At 41.4% G+C, this 23,912-nt stretch overlaps 1 protein-coding gene across 1 annotated transcript in view; it reads left to right on the top strand.

The window, feature by feature from the left end:
- The window catches only part of CAMTA1 (calmodulin binding transcription activator 1), a 1,095,522-nt gene extending 1,071,852 nt beyond the window's left edge, over nt 1-23,670 (top strand). Inside the window, exons 17-24 of the mRNA XM_045299056.1 lie at nt 623-810; nt 1,520-1,766; nt 2,775-2,846; nt 5,204-5,224; nt 6,671-6,864; nt 7,874-7,948; nt 10,645-10,675; nt 20,438-23,670. Coding sequence (XP_045154991.1) covers nt 623-810; nt 1,520-1,766; nt 2,775-2,846; nt 5,204-5,224; nt 6,671-6,864; nt 7,874-7,948; nt 10,645-10,675; nt 20,438-20,470 — 861 coding nt within the window. The 3' untranslated portion in view covers nt 20,471-23,670. The remainder of the gene's footprint in view (nt 1-622; nt 811-1,519; nt 1,767-2,774; nt 2,847-5,203; nt 5,225-6,670; nt 6,865-7,873; nt 7,949-10,644; nt 10,676-20,437) is intronic.
- Nucleotides 23,671-23,912: the final 242 nt, after the last annotated feature.

The following is a 23,912-nucleotide window of genomic DNA, read 5'->3' as shown; positions in this document are numbered from 1 at the left end:
ACACTTTTCACCAACACCATAATTCAAAGGTATGGATTTTTCTCTGATCTTCCTCATTCGTTGTTCAGCTTTCACATTCATGTGAATCAATTGAATAAACACCATGGCTTGGGCCAGGCACACCATAGTCCTCAAAGTGACGTCTTTGCTTTAGAACATTGTAAAGAGGTCTTTTGCAGCAGATTATCCCAGTGCAAGGTGTCATTTGATTTATTGACAACTTCCATGTGGCTGGGAAATCAAGAAGAGGATTACCATAATTAGCTTAGCTCACTCTTTGAGCACATTGATGTCGTTCCTTTCAAAACTAGCGTCTCTAGGCAGGTTAAAGGGGAGTGGAGGTTCATATTGATTAGTTCAATGATAATATCACATTGATAATATAACTTACTAAAGTACTGCTTGGTCTAATTGATTGATTCTAGCTCAGAATAGAAACTAGGCACATGTCAGAAGTTCTTCAAGACTTGAGTAAAGGATTTGGAGACAACACTTTCTGGGAGCTCTACGTATTTGGAGGAATTGTGTAGTATCTTTAAAGGAGATTTTACTTAATTTGGAGAGAGGGCTGGGTAACTTCTAAGGTTTCTTCCTAACCTAAGTGCTCCTTGAACTTCCCCAGGTGAACATGATAACCTTGGCAGAACACATTATTGAAGCCACACCTGACCGAATTAAGCAGGAGAATTTTGTGCCCATGGAGTCTTCAGCACTGGAAAGAACAGATACCGCTTCTATTAGTAGTACTATGAGCTGGCTGGCCAGTTACTTAGCTGATGTTGATCATCTGCCAAATACTGCTCAGATCAGGTCAGTAAAATTCCATAGGTCAGCACCTAGGGTGCATTCTTGGGTGTAATTACAGGTATGAGAGACTACGTCTGCTTGATTAATACTATGTAACATGGAGTCTTATTAAGGAAAAAAAGCTCTAGGGAAGAATTCTGTTGTCATTTCCAGAGCTCAGCTCATGCCCTCACCTCCACAATAATTTTTCTCCCCATCTGAAAACATATAAAATACTGAATCATTTGCTTTCTCCTCCCAATTCCAGTGAAGTTTAATGAGGATCAGGACACGAGGATTAAACTTAATGGGTTTAGTTTTTCCTGTAGTAATTGATGGAGTCCCTGGGTGGTGCAAACGGTTAACAATGCTTGGCTTTTAACTGAAAGGTTGGAAGTTCAAGTCCACCCAGGGGCACATTGGAAGAAAGGCTTGGTGATCTGCATCCGAAAAACCTGTCATTGAAAACTGTGTGGAGTGCAAATCTACTCTGATGTACATGGAGTCGCCATGTGTCTGAGTGAATCTACTTGTAACAGTATGAACTTAATGGACTTACTTGAAGGATAGTTAAAGTCTGTTTAACTGTTGAACAACTTATCTGACTGAATGAAGGTATACTCTTAATAGTCCAAGTGGCTCCTGATGGATGCCATCTTGCTTTTAGTTAATATGTTCAGGGTTGTGCAAGTCAGCCATTAATCTCCCATTTCTATTTCTCCTCTTGTTTCAGAAGTTCATATAATGAGCCTCTAACCCCTTCTTCTAATACCAGCTTGAGCCCCGTAGGCTCTCCAGTCAGTGAAGTAGCCTTTGAGAAACCTAGCCTTCCCTCCGCAGCAGATTGGTCTGAATTCCTGACTGCATCTACCAGTGAGAAGGTAGAGAATGAGTTTGCTCAGCTAACTCTGTCTGATCATGAGCAGAGAGAACTCTATGAAGCTGCCAGGCTTGTCCAGACAGCTTTCCGGAAATACAAGGTAAAATAGCGTCTTGATAATTGGGACATTTTTAAGATCAGGGATGAGCGATGAAGTCAGACATATTCAAACTAAAATATGTGGCATTTCTTTGTTTCTTCCCTCTGCATTGATAGTATTTTTATTTTAGTTCTGTCACATAAACTTATAATCTTCAGAAGCTTTAGTAAAAGAACTAAGTGATAGTGTGATGATAATGACAGTGGATATTTTGTTAGCATAAAGTTGACACTTCTGCCATACTGAACTTTTTACCTAGAGTAGGCATTTTTAACTTCTCTCAGGCCGGTGGGCAGACTTCAAGTAGACTTTAAGAGGGGACATGGCAAAGCTTCTATGTGTATATCTTGGTGGGGAAAACATTGCTGGCCTTCCTCAGTTTCCTGAAGGGGCCTTTGACCTTCTAAAAGCCATTAGTCATTGACCCAAAGGTAGAATTGTTGGGACTATCTTACGAAAGACCTTTGAAATCTGAACAATTCATAAAGCCAAATAGTATTAGTACAGAGATAACATGTCATCTTGAAAGTAGCATGCACAATTTGCACTAATCTGACACACGGGTCTGCACAAATGCAGATGTTGCATGCCCAGAAGTAAACTTGGCACCAGTGCATGCCTTGAATTTTTCCTGCCAAGGGGTCAGTTAGCACAGATTTTGCATGTTTCAGAACAAAACACAGAATATAGCATGTTTCCAGAGTTAAAAAGCTAGTTACTGTAAGTATGTAAGCCAATACATACTTTGCTCAATACTTCTACAATGAAGCATATTTTAACCCTCCTACAACCCAAATGTGGTTTTGTTTAGGAGGAAGGCCAGTTGGAAATTTAATCCTGTACATTTATTTTTCCTAATTTAAATTTACAATTAATTTTCAAAGTATTTTTGGTAAGCTGGGTTTCAGTTCTGAGAATATCAAGTTCAATGAGTACTGCAGCTTCCAGAAAGCTGACATTCCTTATATTAAATCATTACCACTTCTGTTCCTCTCACTTTACCTTCAGGGCCGACCCTTGCGGGAACAGCAAGAAGTGGCGGCTGCTGTCATTCAGCGTTGTTACAGGAAATATAAACAGGTAAACCACAATTTTGTGTCACAGTAGGAGAGTGTGGACTGCCAAGACCACGCTAAGACACTAGGATTCTGGTGTGTAGCGGTGAAAGAGCACCACATTCAATACTTGATACCAATACCTAATTTGAATTGCTGCTTTTGGCTAAAAGAGGAAAACATTCCAGAGTAATAAAATAAACCATCTTCAACTAAACATATGCCACTAAGTAATTTCTGTTTAAATGTTTGGCCTTTTAGTATTATCACCTATCTGGAATATATTCTGATACCAAGAATACCATGTCTGCTTTAAGTGAAGCTCTATAGTCCAGTAATTTTGCCTGTAGTGATAGCAGAACTCCAGGAAGTTGGTTCTAGTGATTGGAGATGGGAAATACTGGCTGTTCCCTTTAACATTGGAACTATGTGGCCTTTGGATCACCCGCCCCGGCTCATCAGCTCCTACTTGACCCACAAAATATAAAAGTCCTTGAAAATCTTAAAAAGCTGGAACATCTTACAAGACTTCTATGTTCCTTAGTTAAAAGTTGCGAGAATATCTGAGTTCTCTTGTAAAGAATGATTATTCCTGGAATAAGCTGTCGGGTTACATCACTGCTGTGAGAGAAGGGAAAAGAGCATTCCCTGTTTGTTGGCCCTTTCACTGTTCACGAGAGCCTTTGGATACATCGTCTCATTACACTGGACAGATAGTCTTCGAACAGGCTCGCCTCAGTTCATCATGCTGTGCTTGGTTGCACTTGGCAGATGCTGAGGATTTTACAGATGGACGGTTTGCAGCAACCCCACATCGAGCGAGCCTACCAACCATTTTCCCAAAAGCATGTGCTTACTGTCGTGACTCTGTGTCACCGCTGGTGACTCTCATAATACTTCAGACCTTTCCCTGTGCTACTATACCCTTGGAGACTACCGTCGAGGGTGAGCAAAGCTTTCATGGGAAACCCAAAACGTCATGCTGCTGACTTCATTTCAATCCTTGCTATATTGCGGTGATCTGGAACCGAACCCGCACCATCTTCAGATGTGCCTGCAGTTTCATCTCGAATTGATGAAGAGGAAGAAGCCGAGGCTCTGAGAAATTAATTAAATAGTAGAGCTTTATAATCATTGAAGTGGTTGTAGAATGTTAAAAAAAATTGCCTAATTGAGATTTTTTTTAAAGTTATTAAAACAGCTGCCATTTTAGTGATTGCTTTCTTCATGTTGGGCAACCATTCTCACCATCCTTTTTCAAGCTAGCCTGCCAGCATGAATACAAATGCCCCCTAAGGAAACCCAAACCAAGAACACCAACCTGTTGCCAGGGGGTCGATTCCAGCCCATGGCAACCTCGTGCATGCGGAGTTGGACTGCACTGTCGGGGATTTCCGCTCTGGGACCTTTTGGAATTAGATCTCCAGGCCTTTCTCCTGAGCTGCCTCTGGAGGTGTTTGAATGGCTAGCCTTCCAGTTAGTAGTTGAACACTTGACCTCTGATAACATGCAAGGGCACCTTTTCTGAGGAAACAACCCCCCACGCCCCCCTGAGTCTTGACTTGTTTGTATATGATAAAGTTCGGTGCTGCCATTTTATTGGGTTAGTCTTGCCATGGACATAAAGTTTTTACATAAGGAAGCGTGAATGCTAAGATATGGAATACGAAATTAGTTGCCATTAAGTCCAGTCCAACTCACGGCCATCCCTGTATGTCAGAACTTTGCTCAGTTGCTTTTTCTAAATAGCTGATTGGGAAGTAGAGTGCCAGGCTTTTCTTCTGAGGCATCTCTGGGTGTACTCAGACTGCTGGCCTTTCAGTGAGCAGCCTGGTGGCTTACTGTCTGAGCCACCCAGGGACTCCAGATTTGTGTCACGTGGAAATAGGGGCTTGTGCTCTCTGAGAAGGATCTATGTCTGCTCTTTGATATGGGTTGCCATATTCTCGGGTTTTCTAAGATTTACGGCTTGTTCATGAGGGGAAATTCCACCTCACAGTGATAGCCAGTTGAGTGCAGGACCCCAGAGAATGAAGGTTTATTGTGTAAACGCTGACACACAGTATTGTAGCACTGCCTCAGGGAGCCATACTGGCTTCCTTCTGAGAAGCATGCATCACATTAGCCATGAGCAGAATCCAGTTCGAAGTGTGACTATCGCAGGTATTTTTTCCAAAATTGGGGTCCTTTTTTTGTTTTTTTTAATCCCCTCCCAAGAAAGTATTGTGTCTACAACTCAGAAGATGGGAGTCATTATTTTTCAAAGGCGTTAACTATAGCCAGTTTGTCTTTTTTTTCTTGGTTGGGAGTTTGATTGGTTCTGGTTTTTAATTATATTCAGCAATCTAACATTAATCTTGTATTTTCTGTTTTTCCCCCAAGCTGACATGGATAGCCTTGAAGGTAATGATAAACCAAGTCCTCCCACAAATCATTCCACTGAAGTCACAAACTTCACACTCATTGTCAACCCTGAGAAGAGCCAGGAGGGGTGCATTCACCAAGTACACACGCTCCCTTTGCCAGGCCTCCCAAACCCCAGGGTCCCTATCCTCCTGCGGGGCCATCTCGCTATTCATTTGGAGTGTGTTCTGTCTTGAATAATTATTGGCAATAAGGCTGTCAATCTAAAGACCCCACCCTGTTAGATCAGTGAGTCATGAAGTAAATTGACCACTGTGTCCACTGTGGCCCAGTAGGTTCTGAGTGGGCAGTGCGTGTGGGCCAAGTTGGTGAGAACCACTAAGGCCCTGTAGGGTACAGTGGTCTTAACAGACTTTGTACGGTGGAAATGAAGACTAGGTCGGATAAGATGACCGCAGGTTCTCAGTCATCCTGAGAAGTCATTCTCCTTCCGCATTCCACCACCCCTTACTCAAGGCATGTCCTTAGGTACAGGCATTTTCTAAGGAGTTTTCCCCCTTAAAATGGTAAGTTGCCTTATTTTAGGAAAAGGGATTCATTGGGACTTCTCATTCCCAGAGTCATAATTCTGTTTCACAGAAATTTGGACATGACCATTTTAAAACAAGAGAGCTCTGTATTTTCAGTGCCGGGGGACTGGTATTGAAATCCCCCTTTCACCTGCACACCCCCACGTTGTGGAGCTCTGCTGCGGGCCAGATGGAGAGCTGTCAGTATTGGCTCCTGAGCAAGTCGCCTCTGTGACAACCGGCCAGCTGCCATTGCTTCTCCACTGGGCTGGTCCAGTGAGAGCTAATCCCGCAGGCTCATGTAGCTTTAGGGTGTCAGCGTTTCATGATAAGCCTTGTATTTGGGACCTTGTAACTCAGTCCGAAATTTGTCATATGGAATGACAGAAATAACATGCTGACTGCAAAGCAGATGGATACTAAGGAGGCTTCAAAAAGATTGTGGGAGATCGCCTTAATCTTTTAGTTCCACTTTCCCACAAACTTTTTGAAGACCCCACCCCCACCCCACATATGATGGGAACTGGGAGTCATAAAAGAATGGCTGTTAAAATTGCTTCAGAACTGGTTGTAAATATTACTTTTAAACATTGAGATGTTTACTTCCTGAATACAACTTTAAGATTTGTAAGTATATAAGCTCCTGAAGTTATTTTTTGCACGGAAGAGTGCTTACAGCAAACTCTTCTGGTTTGGGGGCAAACGGGACATTTAAAACCATGTGAATTGTCTGACGGAGACCCTTAACATAGTAGTTGTCCTTTTGGAAAGGTAGGTGACAAGGATCCTGGCCTGCCTCGCTGGCGGTGGAGCCGTTCTCAGTGGAGAGGAATCTGATGACAAAGGGGGCAGCGTCGGCCCTCCTCCCCGAGCAGCTCCTGTTGTTACTGTCCTGCTCTTTCTTGTCTCCCTGCAGTACGCACTTTATAAAAAGATGACACAGGCTGCCATCCTTATCCAGAGCAAATTCCGAAGTTACTATGAACAAAAAAAGTTCCAGCAGAGCCGACGTGCTGCCGTGCTGATCCAGAAGTACTACCGGAGCTATAAGAAGTGTGGCAAAAGACGGCAGGCTCGCCGGACAGCCGTGATTGTACAACAGAAACTCAGGTGGGTGGAGATGGCTTGCGGAGGTAACACTGTCCAGAGAAGAGAACTCTGATAGAGCTGGAAGAATCGGCCTCAGGTTAGCAGCTAGCAGGTTAGGGTCTGCCTGTGTTCTGCACTGACTCTTTTTAGACCATTCTAGATGATGTACCATTGTATAGTTAAGCCTGTCCATCTATTTTTGTCTCTCTATCTCCCCTTCCCTCTCCCACCTCCTCTCCACAATTATTTTGTGGTCCCCATCCAATGTCCACTTCTGTCAGTATTTGGCAAGCCAAGTTTCCTCCTAAAAAATGTAAACTTCTGAGATCTTGGAAGAGTAATTAAACCCAAACCTGCCCCCCCCCCAAAAAAAAACCCTTGAGTTATTCGCAACTCCTAGTGTCCCCATAGAACCTAGTAGAACTGTGCCCTGCAGGGTTTCCAAGACTGACATCTACAGGGAAGCAGACGGCCATACCTTTCTCCTAAGGAGTGACTGGTGGGTTTGAATTGCCAACCTTTTCATTAGTAGCCAAGCACTTAACCCCAGCGCCACCAGGGTTCCCAGGAAAGTAATTAGAGTGAAGTGATTGCATTTTGGAGAGTAGAATGAAAGCCTTCAATCAAATAAAAGTCATTGATTTTTAGAAAGTAGCAAAACAATACTCCAAAGAGACTAATTCAGCAGAGGATTTCTAGACCCAGAAAGCCTGCTCAATGGCTTTTCCAATCAAATGAGCTTATCAGATATTGTGAAGGGCCATGGAAATGACATCTTGTTTTCCCATCTTGCTCATGAAATGAGGTAGAGGTGCGCATAGGCTCCCTTTTCTTTCCCTCCTCCTCCCCCACCGCCTCTCCCAGAGATGCCCAAACTCCACCTTAGAAGAGCAGCCCCTGCTTGTGCCGTTGGATCAGCCTGGGGGACTGTAGCCGTAGGAGGCCTTCCCTAGTGACCAGCTTTTGGCTTGTGCCCACCAGCCTTTACAGAGACCCCTTCTTGTGACAACCATTCTCTGGCTTTTTTCAGGAGCAGTTTGCTCACCAAAAAGCAGGACCAAGCTGCTCGAAAAATAATGAGGTTCCTCCGCCGCTGCCGCCACAGGTACATTCACTCTCATCTCTGCATTGGCCTCATGGAGAATAACAAAGCAGCCCTAATGTTCGTACCCAGCCATTAACACCCAGGCACATAACGCTAACCCCCCTCCCAACCCCAGCAAGTAACCAGGGTAGAGGTCCCAAATTACCACAGGACCCAGCACTCTCAGAGGGTCTAAAGTGCTGGTTCTCTGGAGCTGGCTCCGACTGCGCTGGGGAACAGCGTAGGTCCCTGCCCACGCATGTCGGCTTTAACTTGGAGGCATGGACAATTTAGTTGGCTTTGAATTCCAAGTTTCTCTTCAATCTGTCTTTTATGTGCCCTGTGGCAATATGTTTTTCGCCCAGAACCCTGCTTCGCTGCTAATATGTTTCCGAACAAAAATAAACACAGAGCTTCTGTTCACGAGGGGAAGGAAGAAAACCAGGCATGTCATCCCTGTTTTTTTTTTTCAAATGTCAGATTTCCACGTGAATAGCTGGCGCCCTCTGCTGTGCATATAACACACGCTAAAGCTGGCCTGTGATGAGAAGGGGCAGGAACGAAGTAATTGAGATGAGATTTTGCAGGAAAGCGAATACACCTGAGATCACGAGGGACTTGGCGTGAGGAGAGAATGGACCCTGTAACATGGGCGTTCCCCAGAGACACGGCATCTTCTCCGGGCCCTAAGCTAGGTCTCCTTACTGTCTCCACTTTGGAGCTTGCTTTGTGAAGAGGAGGTCCTGAGATCGAGGGGGCTGGGAAGACAATGGATCTTTCCTTTCCTGAGGTTGACATTCCAGTCTGACATGTGTGATGGCTGGAGGCTGCCTTGGGCTGGCCCTCCTTGTGGGCCGGTGGTTTCTCAACCTTGTGGGGCTTTTGGGCTACAGATCCAGACGCTGAAGCAAGCTCTTTTGTGTCCCATTTCCTCCGATTTAACTCAGCCAGAAGCCCCGAGTTTCACATTCCACTTCATCCCTCAGAGGTTTTATTTTTGCTTTTTTGTTTTCTGACTCCCCCAAACTCTGGTTGCTAACTTGGGAAATATTTTATTTCTGAGTCATAGTAGGGTTTGGCTACATTTACCTACACTTAAACCCACCGAAGGATTTATTTCTATGGCTGTAGAAGGAAATGTATACAGTCTGTGACTTGGCAAGAAGGCGAAACTTTCTGAAAAGTTTCGATAGAGCCGAGCTGAGATTCCCCAGCTAGAATGCTGAAGAATGAGAAGAAAGCTCTGGGACACTTACCGTACACCTCAGCAGCCCAGTAGCCCTGTACTGTGCAGTGATCAGGGGAGACACACACACACACACACACACACACAAATTGCTAACAAATAATGAGGCACCAGTATTCTGAAATAGGATGCCCTGTTAGGAAATACATCGTATCAAAGCATGGGGTATAGTAATGGTAGAAGCCATTAATTCTGTAAGCCTTTACCAAAAGTCAGTCTTATTTCTTGATCATTGCATCGTACCGTTTACCCAGTGTTAGGGGACTTTATGTAACCAAAGAGAGTAGCTCATTTTCCTCCGTTTGGTGGCAATCCTCAGGACTCCCATAGCCCTTCTCCTGACCTTTGTACGTGTCCTCAGCTCCTTCTCTCCCTGTCCCCTCCTGCCTGCACAAGGACAAGAATCTTTAGCACAGTAACCACTGCAGGCTTGGGCCACTATGAGCAGAAGCCCATAGCGCCTCCGTTTTTATGAAATCATGGTTAATATTCTCCAGGCAGATTCTATTTTTTTTAATATGGCATTGTCATGGCTCTGTTGGCCACTTCTGGAAAGTTCTCACTTCCAATTGTACTGTACTGTTTTGCTAATTTGGTTTCGTCTTACGAGGATTTGGATATATTTATATAGTTAATGACTTTGAGCAAAATGACATGATATCCCACACTCACTTTCTTCCTCTGCCCAGGCCCCCCCCGCCCCCCAAAAAAGATGCCCTGAATTTACACTGGGTGAGTTGAAAGGATAAGGTATTTAAACCAAACATAGAGTAGACACAGCAAAGAAATCCCTTCGTTTTGGAGGGTTGTCCCTTCCTTGCGTTCATATTTTCACTAGGAAAAACCTCTTGCAAATGCTAACAAAAAAGTCAGAATCCTGGATAAATGCAGGCCACTGTGCTGTCTTTCATTGCCTTTTGTCGCTCAGGTGTTAGGAAAGTATACAGACAAATTTGAATAGTCTCTGCATTCCTGGCAGTGCAGAAGTGTTCAGCTCTTAATCTATTCAATGTAGAAATCTGAAGACATCCTGAAAATCTCTCCAAATCTTTTCCAAAAAAGCTTGTTTGAAAGCACACTTTCCCTTGGATGTGTGTAACCCTGTTTCCAGTCTGTGTTTCATAGCACCTTCGGAATAGGTGATGTTTTATTTGGTTCTTAGAGGCATTAATATATACAGTAAAGTGACACCCATCAAAAGGTAGGTAGTGGCTTCAGGAATGAGAAGAAATATCTCATTTCTTAAGGATTTTGCTAAAACACTTTGACTCCATCATTTTTATACTTAAGGGTAAACTGATGAATTTACACTTAGTCATTTCACACATCGCTTTTTTTCCCCATCCCTACCACCCCCCAAAAGAACCACTTTATATTCTCTTTCTGTTGTTGTGAAAATAAAGCAATTGATAAGGTTCTGTTGTGACCCTCATATGCTAATAGCTCTTTGGTATTGTTTTACTGTCTGAAGCCCCCTGGTGGACCATAGGCTGTACAAAAGGGTGAGTTTAGCTGCCTGCTAGCCAGTCTTATCTTCCATTTTCAATATTTTGCTTTTTGCTTGCTTGCATGAGGCTGCAGCCTAGGTATGCCAGTAAGTTTCACATCCATTTTGAATGAAATAAGATGACAAGACTAACCATTATGACTAACACTGCCGTTCCGTGCATCAGGAGAACAGGCTCTCACACAGTCAATGGACAAGTGCATGAGTAAGTGAAAGGGAGGTGCCCCCAAGGCCGCCACGCAGCAGGACATGCTTCAAACACGGTGGAAATGCCTACAGCATAACATGTGTCTGGTGGCATCGGTTTAAAATTGAAATAAGGCTGCACTATAAGAAAGTAGTAAGCAAGTGGTTATTTGTACTTTTAAAAAATTGCCACATGAAATTTTCGCAACTAGTTGTTTCGTCAATTTTCCTAAAAGCAAGGAAGGTTCACTAGGTAGTACAAGGTATTTCATTTTTTTAAGCTAATCTTAATTTCTCTTTCCCTGTGAGGTAAGTCGGTGCACAAAGATGCCCTTTCAGAACCGACCCCGGGCACTTATTCTAAAACATGGCCAGCATCCAACAGCAATACTGAAGAAAGACAATGGTTGTGCAGATGTATTGAAAATGTCTGTCTCTATATTGTGGTGAAGGTCAATGTTCCAGTAGAACATGTACTGTCAATGATTATGAACGGGTCTTCAACGGGCAGTATGAGTACCCCTGCAATTTTAGAAGATGATGCAGATTTGTAAATTTACCCAAGAAGCAAAAGTCTGTCCAACATGGCTTATGTGTCTTATACTTCAGTGAAAGATAAATCAGAAAGCTGTTTCGTTAAAAAAAAACAGGATTAGGATTCACCCAAATCAGACTAGAATTAGATTAGCAAGTGTTTTCCATACAAACCTTAAGGAGATGTCTTTAACACCTAACATGGGAAAAGAAAGAAAGCAAAAGAACTTAACATGGAAGTTCTGGATGTCAGTGATGTTCAGCACAACCCCCAACCCCTTTTAACGTACATTGCACTATTAGCAAATCCGTCTTAGATTTCTGACAAAAGGTCATTTTAAAAAGCTTTAAATTTCTAATTATTGGAGATAATGACATCTATATCATCTAACTGCATTTATGCTGACGATAGTATTTATTCATGTTATCTTTTTAAGCCAAAAGTTAGCAAGCCTCATTCTTAGAATGTCGGTTAGTACATATTTTTGTCCTTGTAGGTTAGACAGTCTCAGTCACAACTGCTTGGTTCTGCTTTTGTAGCACAAAAGGCCCCATAGATAATACTGTTGCAGCTAAAATTTGAATAGTCACAGCTGTGTTTGAATAAAACTTTATTTGTACAAACAAGCTTTGGGTCAGGTTTGGGCTGCAGGCTATTGAATGCTGACTTAGATAATAGGAGAACTGGGGTTTTATAAGTTCTCCTAAACACTTTACTAAATGAAATTTGCAAAACAAATTTACTCAAATCTCTAGGTTATTTCATAAACTATCCAAGTGAAATCTGAACTATCCATAGATTTTTTCTTTAATAAGAGAACCACAGATCTTAACTTTTAAATGCTACAGAGGATTTAGAACTAACAATTACCTGAACTCACTGCCATATTGTTGGTTCTGACTCATAGCAACCCTATAGGACAGAATAAACTTGCCCCTATGGTTTAAGAAGACTGCAAACCTTTATGGGAGTAGAAAGCCTCATCTTTCTCCTGAAGAACAGCTAATAGTTTCAAACCATGGAGAGTTGCTGAAAGAGAAATTTGGGGTGGGTCTTTTTTGCGGGGGTGGGGCGGGAAGCAGCTATACTGGTTTGTAAATTTGACTAGCTAATCATCGTTACATTCAGATGGTGGTTTGTGGTGGATTTTTTGGTATATGGAACAGTTGTCTTAGATGTCTGTATTTGAAATAAAAAGGAAAAATGAGCTGATACCAAGGGCTCAAGTAGAAAGAAAATGCTTTGAAAATGATGATGGCTACATATGTACAAATGTGTTTGACCCGAAGAGTGGATGTATGGATTGTGATAAGAGCTGTAAAGGCCCTCAATAAACTGATTAAAAAAGAGAGGGGGAAAATGGAGGGCAAAAATCTCCACTTTTCTCTCATTCAGTTCCCTCTTACTCTTTGCATATATAGATACCATTTCTTTCCATTTGGAAAACAAAGAAACCTCCGTGAAGACAAATGCATGCCCATTCAACTTAACTAAAAGTTGTAGTCTCTTGCATGTTATATGCAATTAATACAGCCTGCTGCAAGGAACCAACCCTTTGGTAAAAGTGGTTGCTTATGCACTTTTGAAGCTTGTTAGTTTCTGGTATGTTGATCATCTTTAAGAGTACATTTTCCAAGGGTGCTTTTCAATGCCAACCAAACTCCCGACCTTAATTTCTTTAGTGCCTGCTGCATTTTGTTGTGAAATCCTAAAACACCTATTCATGCATGGAAAATTGGTATTTCATATCCCTCATACCGCACAGTCTTCAGGGAGTGTAAGAGAAGTTGCTGGCAGCCTTTGTGTTCCTTCTAGTTAGGTGGTTGTCTGTCTAACTGTATGACATGAGGATTAACTTCTGGCCAGGTCCATGTCTGATTGCCAGCAAGTGGCCCTCTCCCTGTTTCGCCAGAGAAGGTACAGCAGCTTCCGCTGTGTTAGTCCCCAGATTGACACTGCTCTTGAAGGCAGACCAGTCTCTAATCAGGACTTATATTCCTGGAATTTATAGCAAACAATATAATAGCTGTTCTTATTAATTTATAAAGTATATTTGAGATATTCCGGGCCTATAGTATAGGTTGCTAACCTTAACTTGGCTTATCCTCCCTTTTCCATATATATATATTACTCAACACCCTCTTGAAGATTAAAGACTTTCATAATATAGCCCATAATCCAGGATCAAGTGTAGGTATCTGCTTTTGCAGCCCTCTGGATCGTTCCAAAACTTTTCTTGGGGCTGGTATAGCCAACTTTGGGAAACACTGGTTTATATAATGAAATACATCATTTGAATACTTTAAGGGATTTTGTTTTATGGTATAATGTTTATAAAACATGATTATTGACCAAAAATCCTAATTTGGGCCATAGGACATCTAAAAAAATGTCACTATCCGAATTAACGCACAGCAGCAGGCTAATCCCAGTAGTGTAGGAACCAGAAAATATCATTTGTGGATTGAAAGCTTTAGCCTTCAGTTCAAGAAGACTAAGACAGACACCAAATGTTTTTCCTTGGTTCGGCTCATTTTCACTCATTTTTTTTCTTTCCAGGTTTTAGCCCGTAATAGATCCAGTAATCTAATAGTTACCTGACTTTGATTCTATCATTGGAATTTGTTTTGTCTCAGACATAATTAATTAGCTACGTCACAGAATTTCTCTTATAAGCAAAGAAAGATTTGATTTGATAGATGTAATTATTTTAATTAATTTAGGCAAATAGCCTACTAACTTCAGCAAGTAACCAAGAATGATTTTAAGGTTGAAGAAATGCCTACTTCAAACATCTGTGCTAAAGATTATACTAATTTCGAGTTGGATTTGGACTATATCTGACAAAGTACTATTTCGTCTTAGAGCAGAAAAACCCAACATACCTCTATGTAAGACATATTAAATAACTTGAATTGTATGACAGACACTTTTCACATTATTGAGACTAAGTTAACCTAGAGAGAGGACTGCCTCTCTTGTCTCTAAGTAGACTTTTCCCAGCACTTGCTCTCGCATTTCTTTTTTATGGATCCTGGAGAGTGTTTCCAGTGCTCAGAGCTCAGCCCACTCTGACAAGCAGCCCCTCCTCTCCCTCGATGACTTACTGTGTCAGCCATGGGGCTTTATAAACTCTCACATCACCACAAACGTTATTGTTAGCTTGGGAATTCTGGTATTTAAATGACATATTTCTTGTAAATTGCTGGCCTAGTGACTTGGGTTCAATAAAGGTAGGTGCAGTTATCCCGCTGGAATAAAAGAGCCTTAAGTTGAGGAAGAAAAATAGCACTTGTGGGTCACAAGTTTTATAACAACAGATTTTCTCTGGGTTTCTAAACATTGCTCGAGTCGCCAGTCCTTCTGGTAAGTAGTCCTTTCGGTGATGACTGCAGAGCACAGGCCTGTGAGCCATCAAGGGGGTGGGGGTGGGGGGTCTTGCCAGGCTCTGGAAGGCTCCTCTCCCCTGTTGGCTTTTTGATGTGCACTTCTGCTCACGGGAGGGTTCTCTTCACATGCCTGGACGTGTGCTGTTTAACTGACGAGAGGAAACCGTGCTCCAGGTCGAGGACTGTACTGTCACTCTTAGTCGTGAAGGAAGGGTTTGAGTTGCCCCATGAAGAGTCAAAAATGAATGTGGGGCGTGTCATCAGCAATGTGTTTTAAATCTCCAAAGTAATTTTGTCTCACTTGCCTCTTTTAGGAAATGGATATTTTTGGAACACAATGGTGTGTGTTAAGTTGCAGACAACAGGCTCTCTGTCATTCTTATTGGGCCTCTCTGTCTTTTTTGTTTTGCCATCCAAATGAGATTTCTGGAAAATGGCAAGATCTCCCTTTGCCTAAATTCCCCACAAGCTATTGCAGCTCTCAGAGCAACAGGTAACTCATCAGAAAGCCGTACATGGCTGCCCTACTTCTGACGTCCAGCATTGCGAGGATATGCCTGCTGAAACCCACTGACTCATGACACATTTCTCTGGCTGAGCAGGTGTAATGAAGCAGCTTTGCCTTATGCTTTACCCATGGAGCCGTTGTTTGCTACAAGTCTCGGAAGCAGGCCTACTTCATCGATCCATAAATTACCATTGGACGTCGAACAGAAATAACCCCTGTGGGCTTTTGCTGGCTTTCAGTGCTGTTGCTTATAACATCACTTCAGTACATTACGATGCAACATTTTGTTTTTGTTTTTTGGTTGAGTCTGCAACAATATCCCAAAGTGGTGATTGTTTTCCATTGAGAATGCTTGGGGAAGTCCTGGGATTGTCTATCTCATTAATAGTTGAATGGTCACAGGTTAAAGTCAGTATCCCAACTGCCTTAACTCCAACCTAGTTGTACAAGTACTAAGAGCCACAAAGTTGAGACTTCCTTGCCCTAATCCGTTGGATTCTCTGTTACTGACATGAGCATCTGTAGCCTGGTACCTTTCAAAACTTGTTTCCATTCTTGCTAATTGCTTTTAAGAACTTAAGGAAGACTGCTCTACCTGTCTTCTGTCTAATGGAATTCAGAAGTAAATGCAATGATAGTGGGGTTTTTCCCCTTGGATAACCTAGGCATTTGTGACGGTATGTCCCTTTTCTAGACTCACTTCCTTCTTAGCTCTTAGTCTAGATGTTGGAATTCCTTAAGAGAACCAAAAACTCAGTAACTCGTACCTGAGTGTCTCTAGCATAACAAAGTTTATTGAGCACCGGTACGTTAAGCTTTATAGATCATGGTGAGCTAGGTACTGGATTTTCAGCTACAATTTTAATGTTAAAAGTTCTGGTCCATATTTTAACCAAGCTTGCATACTAAAAAATTAGCTCACAACATAGAGTGTCAGTGAAACCAGTTTGATCAATTTTGCAGGGGCTGGGAGATCAGCCAACGCAATTGGTGGAGGGGGCAGGGTTTGTTTATTTTAATACCATTGAGTTTTTCAGTTTTTATGGCATGTACTAACAGCTGGATAGGAAAACATACTTTTTGAGAATTTCATTTTAAAGAATGGCAATCAGGACTTATTTTTGTTACAAAAGAAAATACATATTCATTGTAACACATTTTGGAAATACAAATAAGCAAGGAGAATCACTCAGAGCCAATGAGCAATATAAATTTTTATTGTACTTCCTTGTTGGTAAAGATACATATTTTAGTTAACACTAATGTCTTCTAGCAATTGTTCCTGCTATTGGCTAACAAAACAGAAGAAAAAAAATTACTTACCTATTCAAGGCAATGATTTGAAATATCTATTTTTGTTCAAACAGTCTAAGAAATAGATATTTCTGATGTTTTAAATCACTTCAGTGATGTGATTTTTTTTTAAATTTCTTGTTTCTTTGGAGAAACCAATTAACATCATTTTACCCACTTGACATTTAATTGAAAACAATGTCAGCACTCCTATCGCATCCTAAATATTTACCCAGGAGTAATAGGAAACTTTGTGGTTTCAATACTACATGGGAACATTCTCTCAATTGCATGTAAACTTTCAGAAGTAAATCATCATCCACATGGTTGGCAAATTAGAAAGGGAAAAGATTTTCCTTGACTCTTGTACACATTCTTTTCACATGTTTTAGTTTTCTAAATCTAATTGTATCTTAAAACTTAAAGTACATTTTTGTGTGGAGGTATTTTTCCCTTTAGAACATGGTGTCTTATAAAGGATGCTATCTTAGAAATAAGCAAATACCATGGTTGCCATCAACTTTCAAAAGCATAGGCAGCGTCTCGCACCATGGACATTTTCCCAGTGCATGCTTTCTATGAAGGCTCGGGGAAGCCAAGTAAGTAAGAACTTTTTCCTTCTCAGTTCTTCGTAATCATATCTGTTGCTAGAGGCAGTGGAATGAGTCGTAAAACTACAGGCTTTGAAGTCCAGTGAACCTCTGTTCAACTCCCTGCCTTGCCATTTACTACCACTGGGGTTGCTTGCCCTGATTGTCTGTTTCAAATGGAGATAATGATAGCATTGTGAGGACTACAAAGTAAGGCAACGAATATTAAATGACCTGGTAGAGCTACCAGAACATTAAGTATTCTCTTCTTTTTTTCTAGATCCATCTTTAACTGCTTTCTGCCTCCCCCCTGCTCCCCAACCCCCTCACCAAAAGTTTCCTGTGCCATATAAGTCATTTTGCTGTCATTTACATTGTTGGTCCATCATGGACACTTCATCATGAAACTAAGAACTTAATTCTTCACATTAGTTCAGGATTATACAAGTCTAGAAAGTAGATCTAAAGATTGGAATGTTCCCAATTCCCCAATGTAGATGACCAGTGTGGCTGTCCATCACCTCCTTAACTCAGGGGCATGTGAGGCTCTTTTTCTATCAGTATTTCTATGACAACTCGTAAATTCAGTTCATGTCTCAAATCATTCCCAAAGGAACAGTTTAAAAAAAGATACAAAAACACGTGACCATTTTAACTACAACAAAGATATTTACACGATACCTATGGATTATTTACATGGAATGGCATAAAACAGTTAAGGTTTATAGTCTACTTTCCTTTTTATTCCAAAGCACATCTCAGTGACGATGCACAAAAGTCGCAGAGAGTGCGCTGTTACTGCTCAGGGGTGTGGAGTCCAACATTTTTCAGACTAGGCAGCTCCTCAGTGATGGAGTCACTGTTGCCTGTTGGTGAATGAGTTCTGTCCCAGTGCAGAAACAACATGTCATCTTGGAAGTAGCATGCACTTTGGCAATAATCTGACACATGGGTCTGCACAAAGGCAGATGTTGCATGCCTAGAAGTAAACTTGGCACCAGTGCATGCCTTGCATTTTAACAGCCAAGGGGGCTGTTAGCCCAGATTTTGCATGTTTAAGAGTAGAACACAGAATACAGCATGCTTCCAGATTTAAAAGCTAGTTTATCAATTATGCATGTCCAAATTCAAGGACCTGTAATGATGCACACCGTTAGGTACTATAATATAGACTAAAATTCTCCTAGAATGTAACGATCCATGGTATATTTAACGATAAGATCAAAACAGAAACAATAACCTAGATTCATTCACTTAAGAACATAGCAGTAGATTCTACACGTACCCCGTAAAGGAAACAAGATCAAGTGATGTGGGAGGTCTACTGCTTGTCCCAGCTGTTGGTAAATAACGTGCTGAGAGAGCAAGCTGGCTTGGGGTTGTAAGTAAATAAATCATATCAACAAGTGTGCTTGCACATGGGACAGTTCGTATTGGTATCTAAAGCAAGTCTGCGCAGCCTTTCTTTAGAAAGAGCATCTCTGAGGCGCTTGCAGCAACTTTGCCGAGTACTCGTGAATGTGTAAGAGCTTTATATCAAGAAATAATTGCATATTAGGAAAACAGCCCAGCCCAGGCCAGATCTAGTCCATAAGTCAGGTATGAATTCATAAATCGCTCTTCAGGTTCACGCATCCACACGCAATGATGCAGAATATAGGAAGATCACAGGCCGGTGGGTGCAGTTGAGTGGATCCACATGGTGATGGCCACATTACAGGTCTCGCCTCAAGCAGCTCTGTGTGGCTCCCCAACAAGGGGATTGCACAGGGGGGTGCTCCCAGGCCCTCCTTATGCAGTCACCCATAAGGAGGCACCGTCAGCCTGTGACCTGATTGACAGGCTAGACTCTACCCCTACGCTTCAAATTGATGTGAAATTATGTAACTACCACAGAATATCTGGTAACAGGAGAGACCGTTCTAGCGCATAGGTTCCCAAGCAGATTTGGCCTTCCGCCCCCCTTTTTCACAAAAATAATTGTTTGGTGCCCTCCTGGCAATTAAAACCTTTTGTACTATAGTCCATCATCCAGGATAAAGTATAGGTTTATGTTTTTGCAGCCACCCCCGCCCCCACCAGGGGGCTGCATCACTCACTTTGGGAAACATTCAGAGAATCAGAAAACTTGAGAGAGGTTAATCTCCTGAGGCTAATGTTAGACAAAGAAACCACTTCCACTTGTTCTGTTGTTGGGATGTGGAGGGTGGGGTTTGGGGAAACTGGCACTTCTTTGGCTAAGGTCATCCTCACACCCAGTTTTGGGAAACAAGTCCTAAGATAGTTTGCAGTACGGAAAATTGTAGTTTATACAGCAGGTACTGACTACAAAGATAAACCACACTTGAATTTAATATTCTGCTATTAAGGCAGACCCTTCATCAATGAAAAGAAATAGTCTTACAACTTAGAACCATTTTCCTGCCACCCCACCTACATCAGACAGCTACAATAAAGTTAGAAAGGTTCATTTGCACATTAAAAGTATAATTGCACGTGCTGATTCACTGATGTGAATGCCCCATTACTCTAAGAATGTCATTTAAGGTTTTGTTTTTGTTTGTTTTTTTACAACAAATTTGCAAAGTAGAGCGGAGTATCTTATCTGAATCGCACTCTGCTGCTACCCATCTGGGAGCACAGGGGTGGGGGTGGGAGGTGTTAGGGTCATAAGCTGGGCATCTTTGGAAGTTACAGAATGAAATGGGGAAATTAAGGAATTAGGAAAATCATAGCCCCACCACAAAGTATCAGAGTTGTGCAGCATTAAGATGATGTCCAAGCTATCAGAATCTCATCTATGAAAGCAAAGTGGAGGTCCAGCCCACAGGGGTATGAGAAGTAAATGTGTATACAGTAGCCCCAGTTTGCATCGTCTGGGGATAGTGAACTAGTGGTGCTGCAGGTACAGAGGTACTTAGTTTTTGTAGCTTTCTGATGAGCATGTTATGATTACACTTAATACACTGGTAGGCTTGGGTTGATTCCCCCCCCCCCCTGTTCTCAGAGCACTTGATAACGAGCAGTTTTAGTAATTTGTTTTTTTAATCACCTGAAGAAGGGCATGTCCTCATCTTTAGATATTCCCTCCCCACCCCCCACCCCCAATTGACCAGGAGTTTCTTTTGCCATCCATCCTCAAAAAGGCTTGTCTTGGTTTTCCATTTCAGAGGGAGTGGTAGTACCCCTTTCCTTTCTTTGGTCACAGTTTCACTCCATAGTTATCGCCTGGTGTTCTGTTTTGTTTCTTTTCCAGAGTGAAAGAATTGAAAAAGGCCAAGGAACTTGAAGACACACAGCAGCATCCCTCAGCAATGTGACATTGCTTTTCAGACTGTTTTCATTTCTAACAACACACACATACATACACAAATCCATGAACACACACATGCACACACAAAATCCCTCTGCAGTTTTGGGGAGATCAGCTGCAGGATTTTAACAGTAATGTTTTTGTCATTGCATTTGCACTTTCATGGACAACTTTTAATTTGATCAGCAAGACATCTTGGAACTTAATCTTCTGTTGGATCATGGGAAAACAAGACACCAGGAGGAATGTGAAAGAAGCTTCCTTTTCTTAGGAGGGGCTGTTTTCCTTCTCATAGGGCTGTATTCAAACATCGTGTGGAACTGTACAAACATTTATACCAAAAATATAGATAAGAAAAGGTGGGGATGCACTAGCAGCAGCAACAACAAGCAGATGCTGTCCTGCACCTGTCAGTTATTTCCAAGAAGCTGAATCTTTGGGATCGATTCTCAGTGGAGGGCTTAGAGCATACAAATCTTTATTGAGTCTGCGTGTTCTCATTTCCTTCACTGTTACTTATTCTTGTTGGTTTTTGTTTCCTGTTTTGTTTTGTTTGAATCTCTACAGCACAGGTAATGCAACTTTGAAAATCTGCAGGTTTTTGATGTCTTGGGGAAATTTGCAGAGGGGTGTGTGGTAAACGGGTAATGCACGAGAACTAAGCTGAAACAGCGTGCGGAGTTTAAACTTCCTTTCTTGTCCCCACCACCTTCCAGGAACCTGCGAGTTTAGTCACCTTGTCCCTTTTCTCATGTTCAGCACTTTAATTTTTTGCCTTACTTTCACGTGCAATGAGAATTACTTAGCTAATTGGTAAAGCATGTAGATTTTTTTAGTATCCTTGGAAACGGTAGTGATTCTAAGGAATCATAAACCTTGCCTGGACACCTGCCACCTCAAAGAGATGGGTGTGGTGCTGCATTCCAGCCAGTAAATCCCATGTTTTTGGCTATCTTTCATCAAACTGAGCAGTTTCTGTGTATATAGAGAAGGTAGAAATGGAAAGTGAGAAAATATTTGAAAGGGATTATATTAATTGCTAAATATTTTATTCACAAAGGTCAATAACATGGCAAGATAAAATTATTTGTATAGTTTTGTCTGAATGAAGCGAGAAAAATGTGGATGTATTGTTTGTATATATTGTATATATTAAAGAGATATGTGCATGAAACCAAGAAAAAAAAAGAAATGAACAAAAGCAAAGCATTAGTGGCTATGGTCTGTAAAATGAAACAAACAAAAAACTTTATTTCACTATAAGAGTACTTTATTTTAAATGTTCTTTAGAAGAACATTTTGCTAAAGCATGACTAAACTGCAAAAAAAAAAAGCTACTGTATTTAGACTTAGAAAAAAGGCAAAGTAGCATTACTTAAAAAAAAAAAGGATATGTTTACATTTAATTTTGGCTACCAGGAGTTTATTTTATTTTATTTAAAATTTCTTTGCCAATGGTGCCAAGTAATGTGAATGCTAATATTGCTTAAGAAAATTAAGTTACTTTTGCTAAACAGATAATCATAAGAAGATGAATCAGTATATAGCTTAACACCATCCACTCACTCCCACAAAGAACACTTAGAATGATTAAACCCTGATGAAAGAAACCGTTTGAAAAGTGGAAAAGCGTCTCACGTTCTCATCTTTCCCGCTGGAAATCAGAAAAACGTAATGAAACTTGCACAAAAGTTAACGGAAAATGAGCAAGATGCAAACTGGTTATATAGGGATGTCATGGTATATATTACTATTTCCACATAATGAGGAGCCAAAGAAATCTGATGCTTTTAAAATTAAACTACAAATGTGAACACGAGAGGCAAATGTGGTAGCATTTGCTGATGCCAGTTTAAAATTCCCAGGTGGCTTGCGGGTCAGTTGCGAGAATATGTGTGTTTCCCTTGGTTCTGGCTGCAACTGAGAACTCAAGGCTTGTTGTGAAGCCAACACGTTCCCAAATAAAGCTTTTAAACTGGTGTCTTCGGAAGGAAGGTAGATACAGAAAGATCGCGGTAAAAACTGGGGTCAGTGCTCTTGGTGCCTTTTCTATAATTGTACTTGTTTTTTAATTACTTCCTTTCACTGCCAACCTCGAATTACTGTACAGTATATGTCTTACTGCTTGTGATCAGCTTTGACAACAGTGACAGCCCCACAACTAGTAGCCACCTGTACATTTGTAAACTGACCTGACTCAATTTTGTTTTTAAATGTGTGGGTTATGTTACAGCTGTTGCAGTCTGCCCTGCCCCCCCCCCAAAAAAACCCAAACTATTCTTTTACCCAATTTGACCTCTTGAAGGACACAACAATTTACAATTGCATTCATACGAGAGCAGAATATAAAGCCAGCTCTTTCACAATATCCTCTCTCAAAACCGAATTTAGTTGGGTTTATTCCATTTATTATGGTCAAACGAACTGATCTTCGACAAGAGTAAAGGCCTCAGTGGATTTGCTTTAACCCTCACATTTTTTTAAACGTTTCACATGTTAACATTATTAGCTGGATAAGGTATAAGATTCTGGAAGATAGAGACTTTAGAGTTAATTAGATGGGTTCTAATGGAGGGGACAGGGCATAGGTTCAAAGCCTACCTGTGTAACCTACCAGTACAACTGTGATTCCTAGGTGAGGTAAAAATGCACTTCCACTGAAATGAAGCATTTTTAACCGCTTTTTCTTGGTTGTGAGTCTTAATTTTGAATATAAGACGATAGGTAAGCACAGCTTTCTTGGATAATCTGAATTCCCAAGTGCCAGGAGTAGGATTTCATTATAAAATAGCTAATCTTTATTCTGTCTCCTGAAGATTTAATTGCTATTCTTGTTACCCATTTGAAATCAGCTGTACTGTGTGAACGAAATACAGACAATAACACGAACCCCTCTCTGGCTGCACGGTCGCTTATGGCAGTTCCACACAGTAGTTGGCGCCCAATGGGGGGTCCCTGAGACTTGCATGTAAAACTAGTCTAGATGTCTTCTTTTTTGTAAGTTTTATTTTTGTAATTGTGCATGTAAAGCATCATTGAATCAATGGATCTGTTGAAGAACTCAGCTGCTGGAAACCATGCAAAATGTTTTGAATTGCCCTTAAAAATATGGAAAATGTTTTCTGAATGCTTTATATTCTTTCTGCTGTAAATTAAAAATGAAGAAAATTTCCCCATACAATGTGTGTGTTTTCCTTTAATGCTACCTGAAGAGTGAAAGCCAAGGTGATTAGCATGTTTGAACCTAATTGGAATAATGTCAAGGACTGTGTTTCGTTGGTGGCCTGGCCTGAGGAGAGCTGGAAGGGGAGGCTGTTTGCTCCCAGGAGAGACCATCTCAGAAGCCCACTGGGGCAATGGTACTCTGTCCGACAGGGTTGCCGAGCCGGCATCAACTGGATGGCAGTGGGCTTGGTGT

The sequence above is a fragment of the Echinops telfairi genome, unplaced genomic scaffold (assembly GCF_000313985.2).
Source record: "Echinops telfairi isolate 266 unplaced genomic scaffold, ASM31398v2 ScPeMD7_7457;HRSCAF=8495, whole genome shotgun sequence".
Classification (NCBI taxonomy): domain Eukaryota; kingdom Metazoa; phylum Chordata; class Mammalia; order Afrosoricida; family Tenrecidae; genus Echinops; species Echinops telfairi.
Note: the sequence above shows the minus strand (reverse complement) of the source record. Positions and strands in the feature narration are given on the sequence as shown.